The sequence below is a fragment of the Podarcis bocagei genome (genome assembly GCF_964188305.1).
Source record: "Podarcis bocagei genome assembly, chromosome: 11".
In the NCBI taxonomy this organism is placed as follows: domain Eukaryota; kingdom Metazoa; phylum Chordata; class Lepidosauria; order Squamata; family Lacertidae; genus Podarcis; species Podarcis bocagei.
Window position 1 is genome coordinate 39,034,253 of NC_138136.1, and position 19,585 is coordinate 39,053,837.

Consider the following 19,585-nt stretch of genomic DNA (forward strand, 5'->3'; position numbering starts at 1 on the left):
CCGCCGCCGCCGCTGCGCGCGCAGGCGCGCCCCCTTCAAGCACGCGCCCGCCTTCCCTCACTCCCTCTCACACGGATGACAACAACGCCTCGGGAGCGAGCCGGGGACAAGTTTGTGCCTCTCATAGCAGCAGCGGCGGCGGACGAAAGCAGCTTGGTAGCGGACAGCCATTGCTCCGCCCGCCCGGTCTTCCTCCTCCTCCTGATCCTGCTGGCGCGGTAAGCTCTTCTGCCATTGCCCTGCCCTTCTGCATGGAGTGTGTCGCGCAAAAGCCGCAGAGAGGCGGCTGCCGCCGTAGCCGCCCGTGCAAGAAGGAGGGACGGGGCGAACATCGGGCTCTCCCAGATGTTGGTGCGCATGTTGGTGAGGAAGGGCGCCCAGCATCCCCGTCGCTTTCCTTCCCCCTTTTGCAGGTCCTCGCCTCGCACCCCACCCCTCAGGTAGCTCGCCGTCTCCCGCCTTAGCGTCCGGGGCGATCTCGGTCTGGCTGGCGCACCTGAGGTGGACGTAGCCTAGCCAGATGGAGAAAATGGGCGAGCGGAGGTGTTTGTGTCAGGTTTCCTAGGCAGGATTTCTCCCGCGTTGGGTACGCATTGCATGACTGTCCTGGGCTCGTGGGCTCCCAGCCCTGAAGCTGTCCACCTGCCAAATGTGCGTATGTGGGCGAACCAGGGGGAACCTGCCGAAAGCATTCCCAAGGAATAACGTTTTCCGAAATAGAAGCGGCCAGTTATATAACTCCTTAAAGTGCACCGGGGGGTGCAAAATGCTGCCGTTATTAAGGACACGCTGCATCCTCCTGCGCTCGGCAACGTTTGCCTCAAGTGGGCTGCGCCACCATTAAAACAAACACACCGTTTATTATATGACAACACTTCTTGCTTCGCCATTGGCTAGCAACCCTTTGGATGTTCATCATCAGCCTTAATAGTCCACACAGTATTTTTAGCATCGGTATTATGAAGTCTTTTCAGGGTGAATTTGGCAGCGGGCGGTGGGGAGGAGGATAACCTATGAAGTTGTACTGGGAAAAATTTCCCTTAAGTTACATAATTTCTAACAGAGAAGATGCTGGATGCAAATGAAGCTCTGAGTCAGCCCTGTGTCACTAATCACAAGTTTGCATTGAGGTCACCATGTTCTAGTCTTCATCCTAAAGGGCAGGTCTGTGTTGGAAGAAGACAGTTATTATATTTATTTTCATAAAAGGGCATGTTTCCCTTTGCCATTTCCATCAGTTCAGTTGTGTGGTTCATTTAAAACAACAATGTGGAAAGCAATTTGGGGCTGCATTGATAGGTGATAAATTATTATTAATAATAATTTAGTTCTATAGCAGCATCAGTGAGCATAGTGCTTTACAGAGTCCTTAAGGACATTCCATACATTGGAGGTAGTTGGTGGATTTTTTGGGGGTGGGCGGGGCAGCTGCTGCTGTTTTCATCCTTTCATCTCTTGCCCAGGGCTAATATGCTTATGCATTGTGTAAATAACCATGGCCAGCCTCAGGCCTAGCTGCAATGTGCATGTGAGTTGCTGTAGGATGGTGATAGGAAGAGCTCAAAATATTTACTAGGAAGCTTCCTTTTACTTGCAAAATGTTTTATCGATTGTTGTCGTTTCATTTGTTTTTTGTTTCCCCCCTAACAATCTAAACTGCCTCGGGAATATCTAATTGAAAGATGGTTTAGACATGTTTTAAATAAATAAATAAAGTGCATGCCTCAGCAAAACCCAAAATGCAGCCTCACAGTAGACATAAGATCCATAGTGACGGACCTGCTGTCTTTCGTGAACATCTTGAGCCCAGCAACATGTAGTCTGAGTTCTCATTTCCGGTGGTGAGTGCACTCATTCTTCAGCACTGGGACTTGGTTTGCCGTTAAATGAAGAAAAGAGTTCCCTTAAGGATATGTAATGTGCCAAGCTTCCGCCCCCACCCCTGGAAACTCAGGCTTCAAGCAATTTCTAAAAGCTCACTTGGAACCCAAGCTCGCCCCATCTTAACCCCCTCAAGGTTCACAGAATCTTAGCACTATGACTCACGCCCCTGGCCTCTGAGTATGAGCCACCAAGCATAGATCATAATAGCCTCCATATGCCAGTAGTCCAGAAAATGTACAACATTTGGCTCAGTCTGGTTTATCCCAATTTTACTGAAACATAAATTATTGTCTTCCCTTTGAACGCCCCCTCCTGCATTCATAATTGTTTCAGTGCATTGATATTGTTTCATTGGTAAAATTAGAGGGAAAATGACTATTACTCATACTTATTCTAAGTACAATCACAAGGGCTCCTGATTGGATGTGATGCTGAATGTTACCTGTTATCTCTGTTCTTTGTTTTTGTTTAAATTCACGAACCAAGAACTTACACATTGATCACTAATAATGAACCATATGTTGTAGGTATTACTGAAAATTTATTATGCTATTTTTGTGATATACAAATGAAATAAGAAGACTTGGTATATTTATTTGTATTATTATTCCTACGATCCTTGTTTATAAAATCCAATAAAAGGTTATTAAAAATAATAGCCTCCATATTTTGAGAACTAGGGAGAACACTTGAACAGACCAGGAAACACACCCCAGCTCTGCTCTTTGGGGAAACTGTACCCAAACTGCAGCAACCTCTCTCTTTCTTACTTTAACCCCTCCCAGAAGTCAATATTGCAACCCAACCAAATCCATGCATATAGTTGATAGAACTACCAGTATGAATATGCTCCACCCCAGCAGGCAGACAGTGTTGGGTAGCAATGCCAGCACAGCCAGCTTCCTACCAGCCTAAATGCTGGCTCCCTTGGCCTGAAGTGAGATGAACACTGCACCCCATAGTCGCCTTTGACTGAACTTAACTGTCCAGGGGTCCCTTAACCTTGCCTTTTTTACCACAGGGCAGAAGAAAAGACCCAGGAGAAAAATCTAGAAATTCCAGAGTCAGGAAATTAATTTCTGTGTTGCGAAATGAAATCATTGTCTCTACTCAGATCCAAATGAACAGAATTGACCTACTTGATAAATTGTATATTGTTGATCAGCACTTGGTTCCGTATCATTTCCAACTACTACGTTTCCTCCCTTTTGTGCCCATTTTTTTAAAAAAAGCATGATGTTTTCACTGATTTTCAAATATATATATATATATATATAAATAAAACCCACAATACATTGCACCCATTTGTATGCATACCTGCCAGTTGAGGGTGATACTTTACGTCTCTGTTGAAGGGGCTTCTCTAAGCCACAAAAGCTTTTGTCATTATAAATTGGTTAGTCTTGGTATGCTATGAGATTCTTAGTTCTTCCCTCAGTCCTCATGCAGGGAAATAGAGAGCTTAACAGGCTTAACTGCTTCCTGTATCCCCACATTTTGGCTCTTTGAAGTGCAGCAGTTGCATGTTGAGAGGCAAATCCCAACAAATCAGCTATGTGCACGATTGGTTGAAGCTCTTCTCTCAGTCTACAGAAGGTAGCAAGGCAGAGGGGCAAAGTCACTTAAGAAGATAAAAGGTAATTTGATGAATTTATTGGTGCCCAAGGCCTGGGGGGCAGGGACCCTGTCTTTCTATAAGCACTCCTTATCCCAGGGGTCAGCAATTTTTTTCAACAGGGGGCTTTGTGGAAGGCCGGACTATAAGCCATCTCCCCTGACTTTCCCCTCCCTTCTCCACAGCACCAGATGAGCCCTGGTGGCTGCTTACCTGTGTCTTGCGAGCTGCAGGGGCTGGCAGCAGCAGCGAGGGGACGATGAGCGGTGCACGAAAGGGCTCCGGATAAGGGCTGCTTAAAATGGCGGCCGCTTGAGCACTGCTGCTGCTGGCACCGACAAAGCCCAGCCCTCTTCCTCCTCTAGGCAGGGTGGGGAGAAGCCAGTAGGGAGGGAGGGAGGAGGTGCCGGTGCCACCACCGAGGGAAGGAGAGGGAAAGAGTGCATGTGCGATTCCTGGACCATCTGCGGGCCGGATCCAGAAGGCAAGTGGGCCTGATCCGGCCCACAGGACTTAGTTTGCCGACCCACGCCTTATCCCTTCCCTGTTTTGGTTTTTGGAGAGGAACAGCAATGGGGAAAAGCAAAAAGGATTGGTTAATGCAATACTATTTAATTGAATTTTTTTTTTTAAATGTTGGAATGAGCAGAGCCCTATAGTCTATGATAAAGGAGTCTTCGTTATCCACAACAAACTCTTCTAGCTTCAGCATAATTCAGTAAAGTAGTATCCAGAAAAAAACTGTTGTTGAAATCTAAAAGCTTTTGCGTTCTCACTGGGTTTCCCTGTATTTCCTTAGAACTAATTTGATTGTTCTTACTTTTGTGATTCAGGGGAGCTTCACAGACCTTGAAAATGTCTTCTGTCAAACGCCTTGTATATGCTGTCATCCATTTCTTGCGAGAACAGAGTCAGATGGATGCATTCACATCAGATGAACAAGAAAGCTTGGAAGGTTTGTGGTGATGACTGAAGAGTCATGATGCCTGATGGAAGTGTTGATGTCAAATGTGTGAAAACCAAGAGAGGCATTAAAGCTGTGTTTGTTTTATTCTGTGCTGGAGGTTTTCAAGCAGAGACACCTTGTCAGAAGATGACTAATAGCAGACAGACTTCCCAGGAAGACAGCTTGTCGAAACACAACCAATGTTCCCTTGCAGTGCGTAACCCCTGGAGAGAGCTGGGTCAGATTGCAGTGGGCAGCCAGACCTGGCGCCTGTTTTGTCTTCCTGAATGTTGGAAGATTCAAGACAGATAAGAGAAAGTACTTCTACATGCTGTGCATACTTAAACTGTGGAACTCACTCCCACAGGAGTCAGTGATGGAAGCAGCAATGGATGCCAACTAGGGTGGCTTTAAAAGAGGATTGGACAAATATATAAAGGATAAGGCTTATCAATGGCAACTAGCCATGATGGCTATGATCTGTCTCCATGATCAGAAACAGCAAGGCTTTTAAATACCAGTTTCTGGAAACCACAAGAGGAGAGAATGCTCTCATGCTTGGGTCTTGCATCCAGGTTTCCTGCAGGCATCTGAGCAACCACTATGAGATCAGGATGCTGCAGTAGATGTCCCATTGGCCTGATCCTTATGTTCTTAGTTTACATGGAGCAACAATGAGGCTCAGTTGGCAGGAAACCACAAACTGGGTGGGCTTGGTAGCCAAAAATTGCTTCTGGAGGCTGGTGAGGCTCATCTTTCTTGCTTCATACACCACAGAGGCAAAGTCTTCCATGTGACATGCTTAGATCAAAGGCAAGGATAGAGAGGCTTAGCTCTAGGTCTGCCTCTCTATGTTGAGGGAATTTCAGCTGGGAGTGGCTCCCATCCTGCCTGGTATGTAGTCAACTGGAGTTTCTCAGGGTACTTCCTACCCGAGAGTTGAAAGGAGATGATGGCAAAACCATAGTTCATTTGGGAGCCATCTGTGGGCCAACAGCAGATTCATTACATACATGAAATTGCCTTATTCTGCACTGGATGTAGATGTGTGATTGCTAGGCTGTAAATGAACTGACCTGGACCCTGAGATCATCTGAGGCACTGCTTCATGTTCCTCCTCTACAGGAGGTTTGGAGGATGGCAACACAGGATCAAGCCTTTTCAGTGGTGGCCCCCTTTTGTTCAGAACAGTGAACTGCAATACTTGCATAGGCATAACCCAGCAAGATAGAGTCAAATGGAATTGACATGTTGAGGGATTAGGAAATTTGTGCTTGATTAGACAGTAGAATTTTTCTCAGTGTAAGCAATCCAAGCATACAGTGAGATTAAGTAGCAGGGAAAGAGATATGTTAAAGCTCAAGCAGAGCATGAAGCAATATAGCTTCATGAGAAGCTATATTGAGAAGGCTATGGATCAAGCTATGGATCGGGATGGGGAACATGGGACTTTCCAAATTTTTTGGGCTCCAACTCCCATTATCCCCAGCCAGCATTGCCACTGGTCAGGGATGGTAGAAGCTGAAGTCCAGCATTCATCTGGCACATCACAGGCTTCCCACTCTTGACATAGGTTACAGACTCCGCTAACCCAGAAATATCACCTCGGGTTAAGAACTTTGCTTCAGGATAAGAACAGAAATTGTGCTCCGGCGGTGTGGCGGCAGCAGGAGGCTTCATTAGCTAAAGTGGTGCTTCAGGTTAAGAACAGTTTCAGGTAAAGAACAGACCTCCAGAACGAATTAAGTACTTAACCAGAGGTACCACTGTAATGTGACTGCTTGCACAGATTGAGGGCATAGACAGGAATAGGAAGCTTATATAGAAGCAAAGAGGAGTCATGACCTATTAAGCAAAGTGGGTACAGCAAGATGATGGGACTAATCAGGCAGGCATCACAAATTGCATGGCAATCGAGGCCCTTTGTATGACTTACAAGACCTTTTACACTCTCCTACATAAATATATGGGAATTCTGAGTTCCTTGGCACAGCACGTACCTTGACCAGCAGAGTACCAATTCCTAGTATGGGCAGCAGGAATTGAGCAACTTAATGCATGGAAGAATCTGCAGTAGACGTCCCTTCATCCCTACCTTGCCATACTCCCAGGAGTAATATATGGGGGTTGGCGGGAGATGGAGCATCAGTGGTGCCCTTCAAGTGGTGATGCCACTCCCCAGGAATGGGAAAGGCAGGGCAGATGTCCAGGGAACTCATGAGTTGGCAGTGGCTGCACAGGTGTGCACCTGTAGGCTGCTTCTATTTTGGAGGGGCCAATACTTACTGTTGTGCCCTTTTCCCCATGCCAGTGAGTGCTGCTCTGCCCTTGTGTCATGTGCCACTCTGGCATACTCCCTTGTTTTTCGCAGGTTTTTTCTTAACATCAAATGCAGTTTTGCTGGGGGAATGTGTATTTGGGGTTTTTTAGGCCTTGCGGGCCTGCAAAGATTGAGGGTGTAATTCCATGTTGAGCTTGTTGGCTTGGAAAGCATCTCAGCAATAAAAAAGAAGGCAGCTTGGCTTTTCGTTAGGAAAAGTTTGTTAAAATAAATGAACAATTGACAGGGTTTTTTTGGAAAGGTTTGGAAATAATTCCAGATTAAAAGTTTCCTTTTCCAAAACAAAAGCAGTGTAGTGTAGTAAATATACAGTGTTGTACTCAGCTTGGGGAAACCCAGGTTAAAATCCAACCTGAACTGCAAATCTTACCAGCTGACGCCAAGCCCTAACCTCACAGGTTTGTTGTGAGAGAGTATCAGTATACATTAGCTTCCTGCATTGTGGTGTCCCTCTACATGTTTTGTGCTATAGCTCATCATCCTACGATTATTGGCCATGCTGGTTGCAACTGATGGGAGTTTTCGTCCAAAACAGGAGGGGGCAGCAGTTTGGGGAAGGCTGTTGTACATTACCTGAACTTTTTGGAGTAAGGGGTAGGGGAATAGTGAAGCTGTTGCAAGTTTTAACTACAAAACATGCTCATTATTCTTTAACAGCAAAGTAACATTGATATCCTATATATAAAACCATTCTGAATTCGAGAAAATTGTTTGGAAGTATCACAAACCTAAATAAACTTTTATTTGAAACCATTTGTTTATTTTAGACTGTTCTATCCCAGGACGTCAGAGTGCTTTATAGCAATTGCAAACAGATGATGCAGTTTGTTCTAGAAGGCCCGTTATTATTTTAGAAACTCTGCACCTTTGGTACTAATGGAAGTTGTGCGGATGATATGTTCGTTTGTTTTTCTTGCTTGGATAACACATGCACTTTTGTTAAATCAAACATTTTTGTGACGTTAAGGAGAGAGAGAGAGAGAGAGAGAGAGAGAGAGAGAGAGAGAGAGAGAAATATTGCAAGTTATCAAGATAGGTCCAGTCTGTCCTTATTTAGCCATAGAGAGGAATGATTGCCCAGCTCGTGTTGCCTGTTGGAAAGAGTTGACACTGTAGGAGTACATGAATGTGGTTGGTCTCTGATCGGTATAGAAGAAAGCCCAGTTCAAACCATGGGTTCTCCAGCTGACTTGATTAGTTTGTTATAAATTTCAGTCCTCAGTCCAGATGACACAACAAGCCAAGTTTCAGGGAAAATAAGACTAAATGCTGCCAAAGTTGTGAGGCAGGAGGGAGGTTTGTGTGAGCCTAAGGATCCCCTCAGGTTTGTTCTAGGTCAGGCTCATAGCGTTAAACCATGGTTTACCATTTCTTGTGAAGGTGGCCAATGGGTGTAGTTGACTTAGAAACTAGGAAGACGTGATACCAACAGTCACACCATTATTTTTTCCCATGTGAAGTACATTTCCAAAGAAATTCTAATCCAAATTGCCTTTTGATGGAGGCTGAGAAAGCTGACTAGTACTTATAAATAACACTTAAATCTATAAGTATTTATTGATGAAGCATGTTCCTGTGGCCAGGTTCGTCAACTGAGTCTGGGTCAATTGGTGTTGACTGAGAGAAGGCAGTGCTTTATTGATCCACTACATGTTAAATTTGCTGATTTGCACAGATTTAGCTGCCAAAATCCACCTCTGATTTATTTCAAGTTCTTTGGTTTCTGCCATTAATATCCTGCCTTTCCTCTATCATGGCATACATATGGTCACCCTTCCACAACTGTGGGTTTGATTCTGGTGTTAGTGAATTGTCATTATAAGGCATGGAATGAAGAATTTGTGTTACTCATATATATTGGTAAATTAACAGGTGGTTTCCTTTTTAAAAAACAAAACAAAACATATTTCTCTACAGTGGCAATTCAGTGTTTGGAGACAGTCTTTAAAATTAATTTGGAGGATTCCCATCTTGCAGTACCTATACGTTTGACAGAAATGTTTGAAGATTCTTGTCACAAGGTAAGATTGTATTGGAGCAGATATGTTTATAACTTAAATAATTTTAACAGGGCACAGTTTTTTTGTTTTCTTAGGAGGTTTTAGTTCTAGCATGTTAGCTGAAGAAAAGGGACTAGTGGTCTGGTTCAGACAATCATATCTGCCCTTAATAAGCTAAGAACAAAGAGCCTCACATGCAACTCTTTTTCTACCGCTTTTGCAACATGCCTGAATTCAATGAAGAAGCCACCAGTGAACCATAGTTTGAACAGGAAAACTTGGTGATCACCATCTTTGGAACAAGCCAGAATCTTGAACCATGTGTTGAGGCTTACTTAAACTTGTAGTCTTGTTCCATCCTGTCTTGTTCCAAGGCTGGTAAGTATAGTCAGTCTCCTGGTTTGGACAAGAGACTACCATGTTTCATTCAGGCCAGTAAAGGGTAGCAGAACAAACTGCATGTGCAGGTAAAAGGTTCATTCATATTTCATCTTATTAAGCCAAAATAATGATTGTTCAAACACTGGCAATCTCTCAAAAGAGGCTTCAGTAATAAATAAATATATACATACAGATGAACTAAAAATGAATAAATACGCAGTAGTCGCTATCCTGATATGTGTGTGCCAAATTTTTACTTGAAAGCAAGTGTTTAATTTTAAAATAAATAAGACTTTTATATGGGTACAAACGTTCTGAGGGTCAGGTACCTGTTACTGAGTTAACAGCTAGATTACAAATTTCTGGCACCCAGCGTTGAGCTGCATGCAAGAATCTGCATATTTATTAAACAGGTTTGGCAATATTTACCACTTGTTTTGGGCAGAAGACAGTCACGTGCTCAGATAGATAATCAATGTTGTAGAAGCTGACTGCATGCAACTGAGTTCAGCATGGATTGCTACACTTGCACACCCAAGAGTTTGATGTTTTGTTTTAAAGCCCAGTGCAGTAAATGCAATTCATACTTGAATATTCCAGATTACTATATTATTTTGACTGGTGTCTCAGTTCCCTGATGCACTTAAAAACGAGAGTCATATCCTTTATACCAATTGATTTTTCTTGCCCTCATCTGTACCTTGCATAATAAGCTAATATTAGCTTATTAGCCTGCTCATTGCTGATAGGCCCACTCTGGCTAAATTTCCATTTAAGATTGGTAATAGAGGTAGCTAAATCTAGATAAGATTATTTAAAAAATGAGATTTACCTTTCTTTAAAATTCATATAGAATGAGATACTGCCTCTCTCAGATTCTTTGCCAGAGGATCTTGAGAAAGCTGACCAGCTGAAGGATGAAGGTATGTAACTGAGAAGAAGTAAACATACCATTCCATTTTGCCATAGCTTTTGTAGTTCAGTTGTCGGCCATATTGAAGTATGGTTCATGAATGATGCACAGCTATTCAGGCTTCTAGCCAACCCTGTTAGTAGAGAACTGTTGGGTATTGCATTAGATGCTGTATAATAGAAAGGAATAGTCTGCTGGCTGCTCTGGAGGAAATGAAAAAGCACAGGAACACTTAAATGTAGAGCGCAATCCTTACTTGGAAATAGGCCTGCAAAGTTAGTGAGCTGGACTCATTCAATTAAAAACTTCTAAACTACTAAAAAGATTCCCTCATTTAACTGGGCAGCAGTTAAAATATATATTTTAATACAAACTTGTATAAAAAACTGTGGGTGAGTAGTTCAGTCTTGGAAGAGTCAGTCTTCTTTCTCTCTTACACAGAGAGTGTGTGTCTTCTGAGAAGGTAACTGCTATTAAACAAGGGAGGAATTCAATGTCACACTCTTGAAATTGCTCCATCAGCGTAAGATTTTCAGCTTGCCGGATGGAATAATCCTCCATTCTCCTCCCTCCCCATCACCTACACTGTTCTGGAGGTTCTTCTGACTTCCCTTGGAGCCAAATTTGGGGTGGCCATGGGGGAGAACCAGGGAGAGAAGTCCTTGTGCATGGCTTCCACTGAAAGGGCTTGTTGGGTGATTCCCGCCCCCCAGGTGTTTTATTATCACCATACAAAATAAAAATAAATAGAACAAAATACTTATTGCTTCAGAAATATGATTTGTGCCTGTGTGCAAATTTAATTGCCTATCTTATTAGTAGATTAACATTTCTTTAATACACTTGCAGCTCTGTTTGGAAGTAATCCCACTGAATTTAGTAAGACTTACTTCCATAAAAGTGAGTTAGGTTCCCTGTCTCTGTTGTGTGCTGATTGCAAGCGACACCTTTAAGGCATGTTCTGCCCCCCCGCCCAGAATGCTGGGCACTGTAGTTCATTAAGGGTTGATGGGAATTGTAACTCTGTGAGGGATAAGCTCACAGTGGCAGTGTTGAATCCAGGAGCACTGCCAAACTGCTCCTTCCAGAGGAGTGTGGTATCATCCAGAACAGGCCATCTTCACACCTCCCTGATGTGATAACTCAGGAAACATACCAACTTAGTTTTTTCAGGATTCAGCTTCATTTTATTGGCCTACATAAAGCCCATCGCCATCTCCAAGCTCCCACCTCCACTGCCTCTCCTGATTCAGATGGAACAGATATATTGAGTAACTGTTAAATATTTTCTATATACTGCAAATCCTTACAGTTGTTACCCCATACACCCATGCTGTAGGCCTATGAAATAGGTAATAAAAGCTTTTCCTATTTTAGAGATTTGGGGGCACCAAGGCTGCAGTTCTGTGATATGTCCAAGGCCCCCACTCATTTATGACATGGCATCTAAACACAAAGCTTTCGGATACAGTTATAGTACTCTAGCTACCAGACTATACTGACTCGCTTATTCTACCCATTTTCCTCCTTGTTTAAAATGACGATATCTCTTGAATTTCCACAAACAAAGGTCATATGTTGTGTCATTTTGTATCAAGGAAAATTGCATGGAAAAGGCATGCATAGTTCTAGTTGGCATGTGTTATACTGCTGAAAGCAATTTGTTTCTGAAAAGACAGTTGCAAAGGGCAACAGAGTCATAAAAGTGCTTTATGTGGTGTAGTTTATAACAATCTGTGGCTGTTGTTTAATACATCAGCATTCCAATTATCCACAAAATTTTATTGTTGCAATTTATTTCAGGTAATAATCACATGAAGGAAGAAAATTATGGTGCTGCAGTGGATTGTTATACTCAGGCTATAGAATTGGATCCAAATAATGCAGTCTATTATTGCAACAGGTAAATAAACTTGTAACAATGAATTATATCAGTTCTACTATATGTCTACACTTCCCCAGAACACGGCTCCAAACTCTTGTCCTTGTTTGATCACCAGCATGGTTCCCCCCCCCCTATAAAAACTCCACTATATTTCCTTAAGTAGTCCAGTTCAGTCCATTGCGAAGTTAGTTTTGTTCAGGTGACTTTGCTGGGGATAGGGTTGCAATGCTAAATATATTTGCTTGGAATTAAGTTCCGCTGAGATTGATTGGAATTAATTTCCAAGAAAACATGATTAGGATTGGGCTGCAAATTAGTTTAAATGTTAGGATGTCAACATTACTGGATTGAGTTGATGAGTGGATGGATAGTCTCGTTGTTGATATACACTTTTCTTAGCTGCCCTCTTTGTTCTTGTTCTTTTTCACTTCAGAGCTGCTGCTCAAAGTAAGTTGAGTAACCATAATGAAGCAATAACGGACTGTGAAAGAGCTATAGCAATAGATCCAAAATATAGCAAAGCATATGGAAGAATGGGGTAAGTAAACCTAACTTGTTTGAACATCAAATTTAAAGTGTGTTGTCCTAACACAACTACACATCAGTTATCAAACTCTCGCCACACTTACAGTATGCCCCTGGGATAATTTCTGATCGCTTGGCAACTGCCTATCAGATTTATTTTATTCTACCAGTACATAAACACTGCAGACTCTGTCTAAGAGGAGTCCATATGGATGTTATTGAGAATGATACAGCAGCAATAGCAACTATTAATTTTGTTTGGCCTAAAACATTAGATGTACAACTACAGTGCTAATTGCAATAAGAAACATATTTGAGTTAGATGGTATTGGTTAAGTTGGACCCTCTGTAAAAGAGACATAAAGCTGGTGATATGATACCTTTATTGGGCTACCTAGGACTGCAGATGTGCAATTTTGAATTTGGCTGAACCTTTCACCCTTTAGCTTAACAGCCAAAATTACTAGTACAGTACAGGTAACTTGCATCTTACATGGGGGTTATGTTCCTGGCCATTATGCATGCAAGCAAAACCATGTAAAGCCAGAACAACCCCTAGAAAGCCATTTTAAAAATCGCTGCACTTACATTTTTCCTAGAACCCTGCCCCCTTTTAATTTTTTTGTCAAGCTTGAAAAGCTGAATGCACACAAGTTAAATGCAAGTAAGCAGCAGGCCTGCTATAAATTTCTCATATGACTTTACTTTTATTTTATATTTTGAAGAATTTTATCATTTATACAAGACATCTGTTTTTGAAAATTGAAGTTAACTTTTTGGGGGGGAGTCAAGTCATTTGTCTTGTCTAGAGCACAGAATAGTCTGGCACTGGCACCCCACCAACCTCACCCTGCCCCCATCTGTCTGCCTTCTTACTTACAACCAGACAGAGGGTGGCTCTGCTTGTCATTGGTTCTGGTTTCAGCTACTGTTGGGCTTCCTGCCTCCCGCTCTGCTAGTCTCAATGGACACCAGCCAGTCAGTGTAGGCAACACTCTAGTTCACTGCTGGGAGTTCCCTGACACCTCAAAGCCAAAACAGACTTATTATGTCTTAAAAGTTTTGTGGACTAGAGTCCTTCCTTAGAATTTAAGCAGCATTTACATTTTTTTCATTTAAATCAATGCGAATTAGATCAGAAAATACAAATACTCTTTCAGATTGGCTTTTTCACATTGGCTTCCTTTGTTCGTATCAGATTGGCTCTGACTTCAATGAACAAATACCAAGAAGCAATTAATAGCTATCGAAAAGCACTGGACCTTGATCCGGAAAATGACTCCTATAAGTCAAATCTGAAAATAGCCGAACAGAAGTTAAGAGACATGTCCAGTCCTGTAAGTTGGCTTTCAAACTATTTATTCAACTATTGTAATGACTCGGTGCTACTTTGTACAGGATTGATGTGTATATTTAATTTTCAGACTGGAACTGGATTAAGTTTTGACATGGCAAGCTTGATAAACAATCCTGCCTTCATTAGCATGGTAAGTGCATTTAAAATTAATATTTGTGGTTTCCGTTTCAGGTCCTCCTTCTGTTTCATGTCTTATTTTGCTCTCCTGAAGAGCAATTTAGAAACCTCAACTCTTCTTACTCAATGCTGACAAACCCCATGGTAGATTGTCACTGATTCTTTTGTTTTGCTATAATGAATTCTGCTCCCAAGTCTTTGGAATGCATTTCAAAATAGTTTTGGGGAGGGTCTTATGGCTGCTTAGAAACGGGACCTACATTGTATATCCTGATAAAATGAGGTTTTCTATGAGCCTCTCAAAACTGAGACCCCATAAGGTGTTGGATCCAGAGATGTTTGGAATGGAACTCGACCAACTGTGTGCTCTCATAGGCAGAAGAGAAGGAGGGAGATGCAGTTTTTGCCTGTTGCCCCCTGTGGCGATCACACAGGGCCCCCGGACGTTTGACGGTCTATTGACCCTGTGCCACCACTGTAGTTGCTTTCTTTGCTGCCACCAACCCGTTTCTCACGGGTACACACAGAGTCCAGTCAGTTGGTAACATTAACAAATAATCAAGTTTATTCTATAGGCATGAACAAGCTTATGGTTTCAGTTAATTTTTCTTGGCAGTTTCTTAATCTTAGTTCCTTAACTGTCCTATTCGTATCTAACAACTTAAAACTGATTATCCCAACTAACTGTGACTCTACCTAATAATTCCTCTCACTCTCTCACCACACAACTCGACCAACCCACAGACTATTCCTCCCTCCTCCTTCTTCAACTCCCAACTCTCAACTGACTTTCACACAACACCCCCTCTAACTCTATCAGTTTCCACTGGCCAATCACATCACACTCATTTTAACCCTTTCCTTATGACCCACCTAGGAGGCAAATGCCACACCCCCTAAAGCCCCCCTACGCTACCTGAAAACCTGCTCCAGAACGTTGGAACATCTTCTAGAACAGTGTGGGAGGTAGCTCTTGAGCCGCAGAGGGCAAGGGAAATTGGCAAAAAATGCCTCGTCCCTTTTCCTCTAGCAGGAGCTTCCACTGGATCCAGGTCACTTCTGCAAATTGAGAAAGCCCTTCTGTTTGCAAAACAGCAGGTTTGGATCGAGCCCAAGGCATTTGCTTGCCAGACAGCTTAGGGTTGGTCAAAGATCTGACCTCTGTTCACAATGCTGTGAAATTTCAAGCCTCCTCTTTATTCACTGTGCTATGGGCTAAACACTGGCTGCATTACAACTCAAGGCATTTCATCTATTTCAGGCAGCGAGTTTAATGCAGAATCCTCAAGTTCAGCAACTGTAAGTATGAACTAAGAATGGAGTCTCTGTTGAAAGACATAAGTGAAAAAGTCTTTGACATACCATAGAGGATATGGGGTTTTTTTGGGGGGGGGGGCCTCTGAACTAGCAGTTTTCACATCATGGGCACACCTGTTCCTTCCCTCCCCCCACCCCTGCAGAAGGCACTCTCTAGGGCTAAAAAGTCATTAATCATTTTTCTTGCTAGTAATAAGCAGCAATTCAGGGATTGCCAAGAGCAAAATTCTGTTAAATATTATGTGTGCTGCAGATAGGTGAAGAAGAGGCTTAAGACCCTAGAATCAAAACTGACACTGGGATCTCAGAGACAACATAATACATGAACAGACCTTGAATAGATTAAAGGAGGTGCAGAAGACCAATACTTTATTAGCAAATCATACTTTTAACAGCAAAATATTTTATTGTTATTCGGAAGAATTCAACAGGAATTTCTCAAGCACAGATCCCCATTGCAATGACTCAGAATTGTGCAAGAGAGCAGCTGTGCCTTCTAAAACTCCCGGTTGTTTTAATTGGAGTTGTGCAAGGGAAAGTTGTGCCAATTGACGTCCTTCCCAGAGCGACAGCTACATTTACTTGTAGCTTATTTTCCTTATATAATATGGCAGAGAACACTTGATAAATGTATCTCTCTCTCTCTCTCTCTCTCTCTCTCTCTCTCTCTCTCTCTCTCACACACACACACACACACACACATACACCCACTCTAATGCCTATATTTCTCCATGTATCTAAAATCCTTAGGATGTCGGGAATGATGACAAATGCTATAGGGGGCCCTGCGGCAGGTGTTGGTGGCCTCACTGATCTGTCAAGTCTCATACATGCGTAAGTGACGTACATACTGCAATTGCAAGTTAATATTTATGGAAATGATTTATTTATGAGGTTCTTTTTATTCATATGAAATTTTATAGACTGCTTGTCCATAAGAATGTTCAAGCAGTATTATGCTTGCAAATATGTAAGAAGTATATTAGGACATGAGTACACTAAAACAGTATCAAACAGCATATAAAATTCCTTAATTATCAACAATGTCAGCCACAGGCAAAACTAGTTGTTCAGTTCAGTTGATGAAAGCTTGGTTAAGTAGAAAAGTCTTCATTGGGCTCCTGAAACTGTAAATAGAACGTGTCCCTTTAATGATTAGTGGTACAGAATTTTGCAAAGCTGGTGTAACCACTCTGACACCATTAGCAAGGCCTCACCCACTGAATTTAAAGGTTGGGCAGGGCTTAGGGACCAATGGAATATTGAAAATAGTCTATTTTTAAGTTGTTTTAAAGGGGGCTGACTTAGTAGTTCTTGTTTTCTGTTGCCGTCGCTGGTTACAACTTCACATCTATGTTCTGATCCTTCGTTTGAGCATTGGGCCTGTGCTTTCCCTGTCTTTTCAGCAAAATGAAGAGCAGCTTTCTAAATTTCATGTTTTTTTCAGCTTAGGGCAAATGGGCTGTCTGATTAGTACTTTCTTTCAGTTGTAGAGTTAATTTGAGCTTTGGCTTCCTGTGTTTTGAGTACAGCACAACAGTGGCTTCCTCTTGTTTACTGATCTTTGTAAAATAAAAACAAAAATTTCTGTACAGAGGGCAGCAGTTTGCACAGCAGATACAGCAGCAAAACCCGGAACTCATAGAGCAGCTGCGGAACCACGTTCGAAGCAGATCTTTCAGCGGCAGCACTGAAGAGCATTCCTGATTAAAAGCAGCATGTGATAGAACACTGTTTTACTAATTCCAAAAGGCATACTGTAGCTAGTAGCAAATATCACCATTGTAATTCTTCTCAGACATGAGACTGGAAATCCTTTTGTGTGTATTCCTTATCGTCTGTTGAAAACAGATTCATTGCACACAGATGTGAACATATCATGTATGTATATTGATGCCTTTGTAAATGGACTATAAATAAAACTGGTGACAGATTAAAATCTTTACATATAAGGCAGCATTTTCGTATCAATGCACAAAAGCATGCAATTTTTCGTTCTCTTTTAAGAGAGTGGATTTTTTGCACTAGGGTTGTGCGTTGAAAGAGATCACCCACTTGTGGTGACATAATATTACTTGTGGAGTAATAATGCTTGATAGGCTAGTCAGTCCTATGTAAAATCTGTATTCAAAATATATTAAATAAGGCAGCCTTTCCTCAAAACTGAAGGGTTGCCGCTGCCCCAGAGACAAGGCTGTGGCAAGCAAAAACAAAATTTGCATGACTAATGTTGCATTTCTTACTTTATAAGCTTATAAAGTGAAGACTGCTTTTCCCCCCACATTGTGGGTCATTACTGGGGTTTTTGAAAGGAAGGAGAGCAATAGGTCTGATTGTTGGAGTTGCTTCAGGCTAAGATGATGTGGTGGGAGATGGAAAGAGGGTGAGTAAACCCTAAGCTAGGGGAGAAATAAATGGGTCTGTCTTGTAGGAGTTGGACCAGAAAGATTTAAGCTGTGCAGAATTTACGGGTCTATGAGTAGGTACAGGCAAAGAGGTACAGCATGTAGGCTGACAAGCAGGGTGTACCTACTAAGTTTTCACTACTGTGAAATAATTGGAAACATTTCTTATAGGGCAGCTTGGGCTAGATGTAAAAGGGGACGCTTGGCCTCCTTCTTTGCTATACTTGTCTTAATAGACAGGACTTGCACAGCAGCAGTTCCGCATTGCATTGAATGTATTGAGAGGAGCAAGGAGAAGGAAATTATGAAAGCCATATTTAAGACTTGTGATTGAGTAAGAGGTGATTCTCAGTCTCCTTATCAGTTTGTAATGGATGGATAGTGGGGAGAATTTTAGAAGCCCTAACTGGAAAAGGTGCACCAAGGGGTGTTGAGGAAAAAGCAGTGTAGAATCAGAACAAAAGATGGGGATGAAAGTTTTCCCAGTAATATGCAGAAATAGTCTCTCTGGCGTACACAGAACCCAAGATTTTACCCTGGAGATAGCTCTAAAAACTTTGATGGAATGACACCATGTTTTTATAAAGAGATGAGTTATATGCTCATACTATCTATTCAATGTAGTTGTAATGTGCCTGTTTACGTAATCTGTGGTTTATGTAACCACGTATTGGTTGCACATTAGAAACTGTCTTAAAGGAAATCTGACAGCAGAAAGTTAATACAGTATGTATGTTGTAGATTATCTGAAGTCAGCTTTTTGTTATCCCCTTTTAGTTCTGCCTTTGTTCTGAATTTTTATTTGTTGCTGTTGTCTTTATGCCTCTTCCTTCCTGTACGCACCTCCTGTCACTATATTTTTTATACTGTAATTCCAACCAAGCATACTTACGCATTTCTGCAGAACCAATTTAGAAAGTCTATAAGGAGAGAGACTTTCAGGCTAACAATATATTGCCACATTCAGGAAATAGTTCATTGGAGGATATTTGGAATGCTGAGCAGGTGAGAGAGCACCAAGAGTCTGTTGCAGTGCTGTTAACATTTGTCTTTTTCCTCAGCTACTCGCTCTACAAAGCAGCAGTTTTTGACCTTTGTTTTTCAATATGCTTGGTCCCCACTGACCTGTCCTTTTCCAAGTTCTCAAGTACCTTGGGTGTCTGGGTATTGGCATTAGGACAGTGCTTCAAGCATATTTTCATTCAGAAGTAGGAGTCGCTGCTGAGCAAGTGTAATTAGAATACTGAAAATATGGAATATAAAGCTTGCAGTATAAAGGTACAATGCAAACTACTCATTAAATTGCTTTTGAGTAATTAACATTTAAATTAATTAGAAATGGCAGTAGCTATATACTGGTGTCCTGAACTCACTGGGTAGAAATAGTCCAGTGCTGATTTAACCAGTCATGATAGTGTTTTCAAAAAGTATGATCAGAGATGCAACCTTCTTCGTGGCTACCACCCCATATTTAAGTTGCTGATTAGCACCCGTTCAGATGTTCAGTGAACTAACCAGATAAGATGTGTTTGAAACAGTAGAAAGTGTTGCATTTATGGCAAACTACTAGCCTTTTCACACTGTTAGATCAGGCAGACTGTTTTCCAAATAAAAATGCACATTCCAGGTAACATTTTAGATTAGCAGCTATTCACACCTGAATCTGTTCTTCAGTTTTCCATAGATGATTCTTGGATCAGTCTTGTGTTGTTTGGAATAAGTTTAATAAAAGAACACTTAAAATAAAGAATAGTTTACTGTTTTCCAACATTGTCCGTATAGTTTTTACTTCCCATTTCTTGTTTCATGAAGAAATTGACTTTATTGTACAAATTGGTTTTAAACTAGGACTGTTTCTAGGGGTTTCTGCCTGCTAATAAAACTAGTTTTCCCTATCTG

General features: G+C 41.8%; 1 protein-coding gene across 2 annotated transcripts; it reads left to right on the plus strand.

Moving 5' to 3' along the window:
- The first annotated feature begins 18 nt into the window (after window positions 1-18).
- Window positions 19-19,454, plus strand: SGTB (small glutamine rich tetratricopeptide repeat co-chaperone beta). 2 transcript variants are annotated; one of them, XM_081213127.1, is made up of 11 exons: window positions 19-218; window positions 4,333-4,454; window positions 8,704-8,807; window positions 10,021-10,090; window positions 11,884-11,983; window positions 12,399-12,503; window positions 13,689-13,827; window positions 13,915-13,977; window positions 15,226-15,263; window positions 16,032-16,115; window positions 16,877-19,454. In XM_081213127.1, exons 1-11 carry the CDS (start codon window positions 76-78, stop codon window positions 16,986-16,988), a joined length of 1,080 nt encoding a protein of 359 aa, XP_081069253.1. In that variant the 5' UTR covers window positions 19-75; the 3' UTR covers window positions 16,989-19,454. The 2 variants fall into 2 exon arrangements, with proteins under 2 accessions (XP_081069253.1, XP_081069254.1); XM_081213128.1 differs by lacking the exon at window positions 19-218 and adding an exon at window positions 239-363.
- The last annotated feature ends 131 nt before the right edge of the window (window positions 19,455-19,585 follow it).

Excerpts from the sequence above, each read along its gene's own strand:
- SGTB (XM_081213127.1), top strand. The coding sequence starts at position 76 with ATGACAACAACGCCTCGGGAGCGAGCCGGGGACAAGTTTGTGCCTCTC. Across the intron at positions 10,091-11,883 it reads TGACCAGCTGAAGGATGAAG|GTAATAATCACATGAAGGAA; the intron begins GTATGTAACTGA and ends AATTTATTTCAG. Across the intron at positions 13,828-13,914 it reads TAAGAGACATGTCCAGTCCT|ACTGGAACTGGATTAAGTTT; the intron begins GTAAGTTGGCTT and ends TTTAATTTTCAG.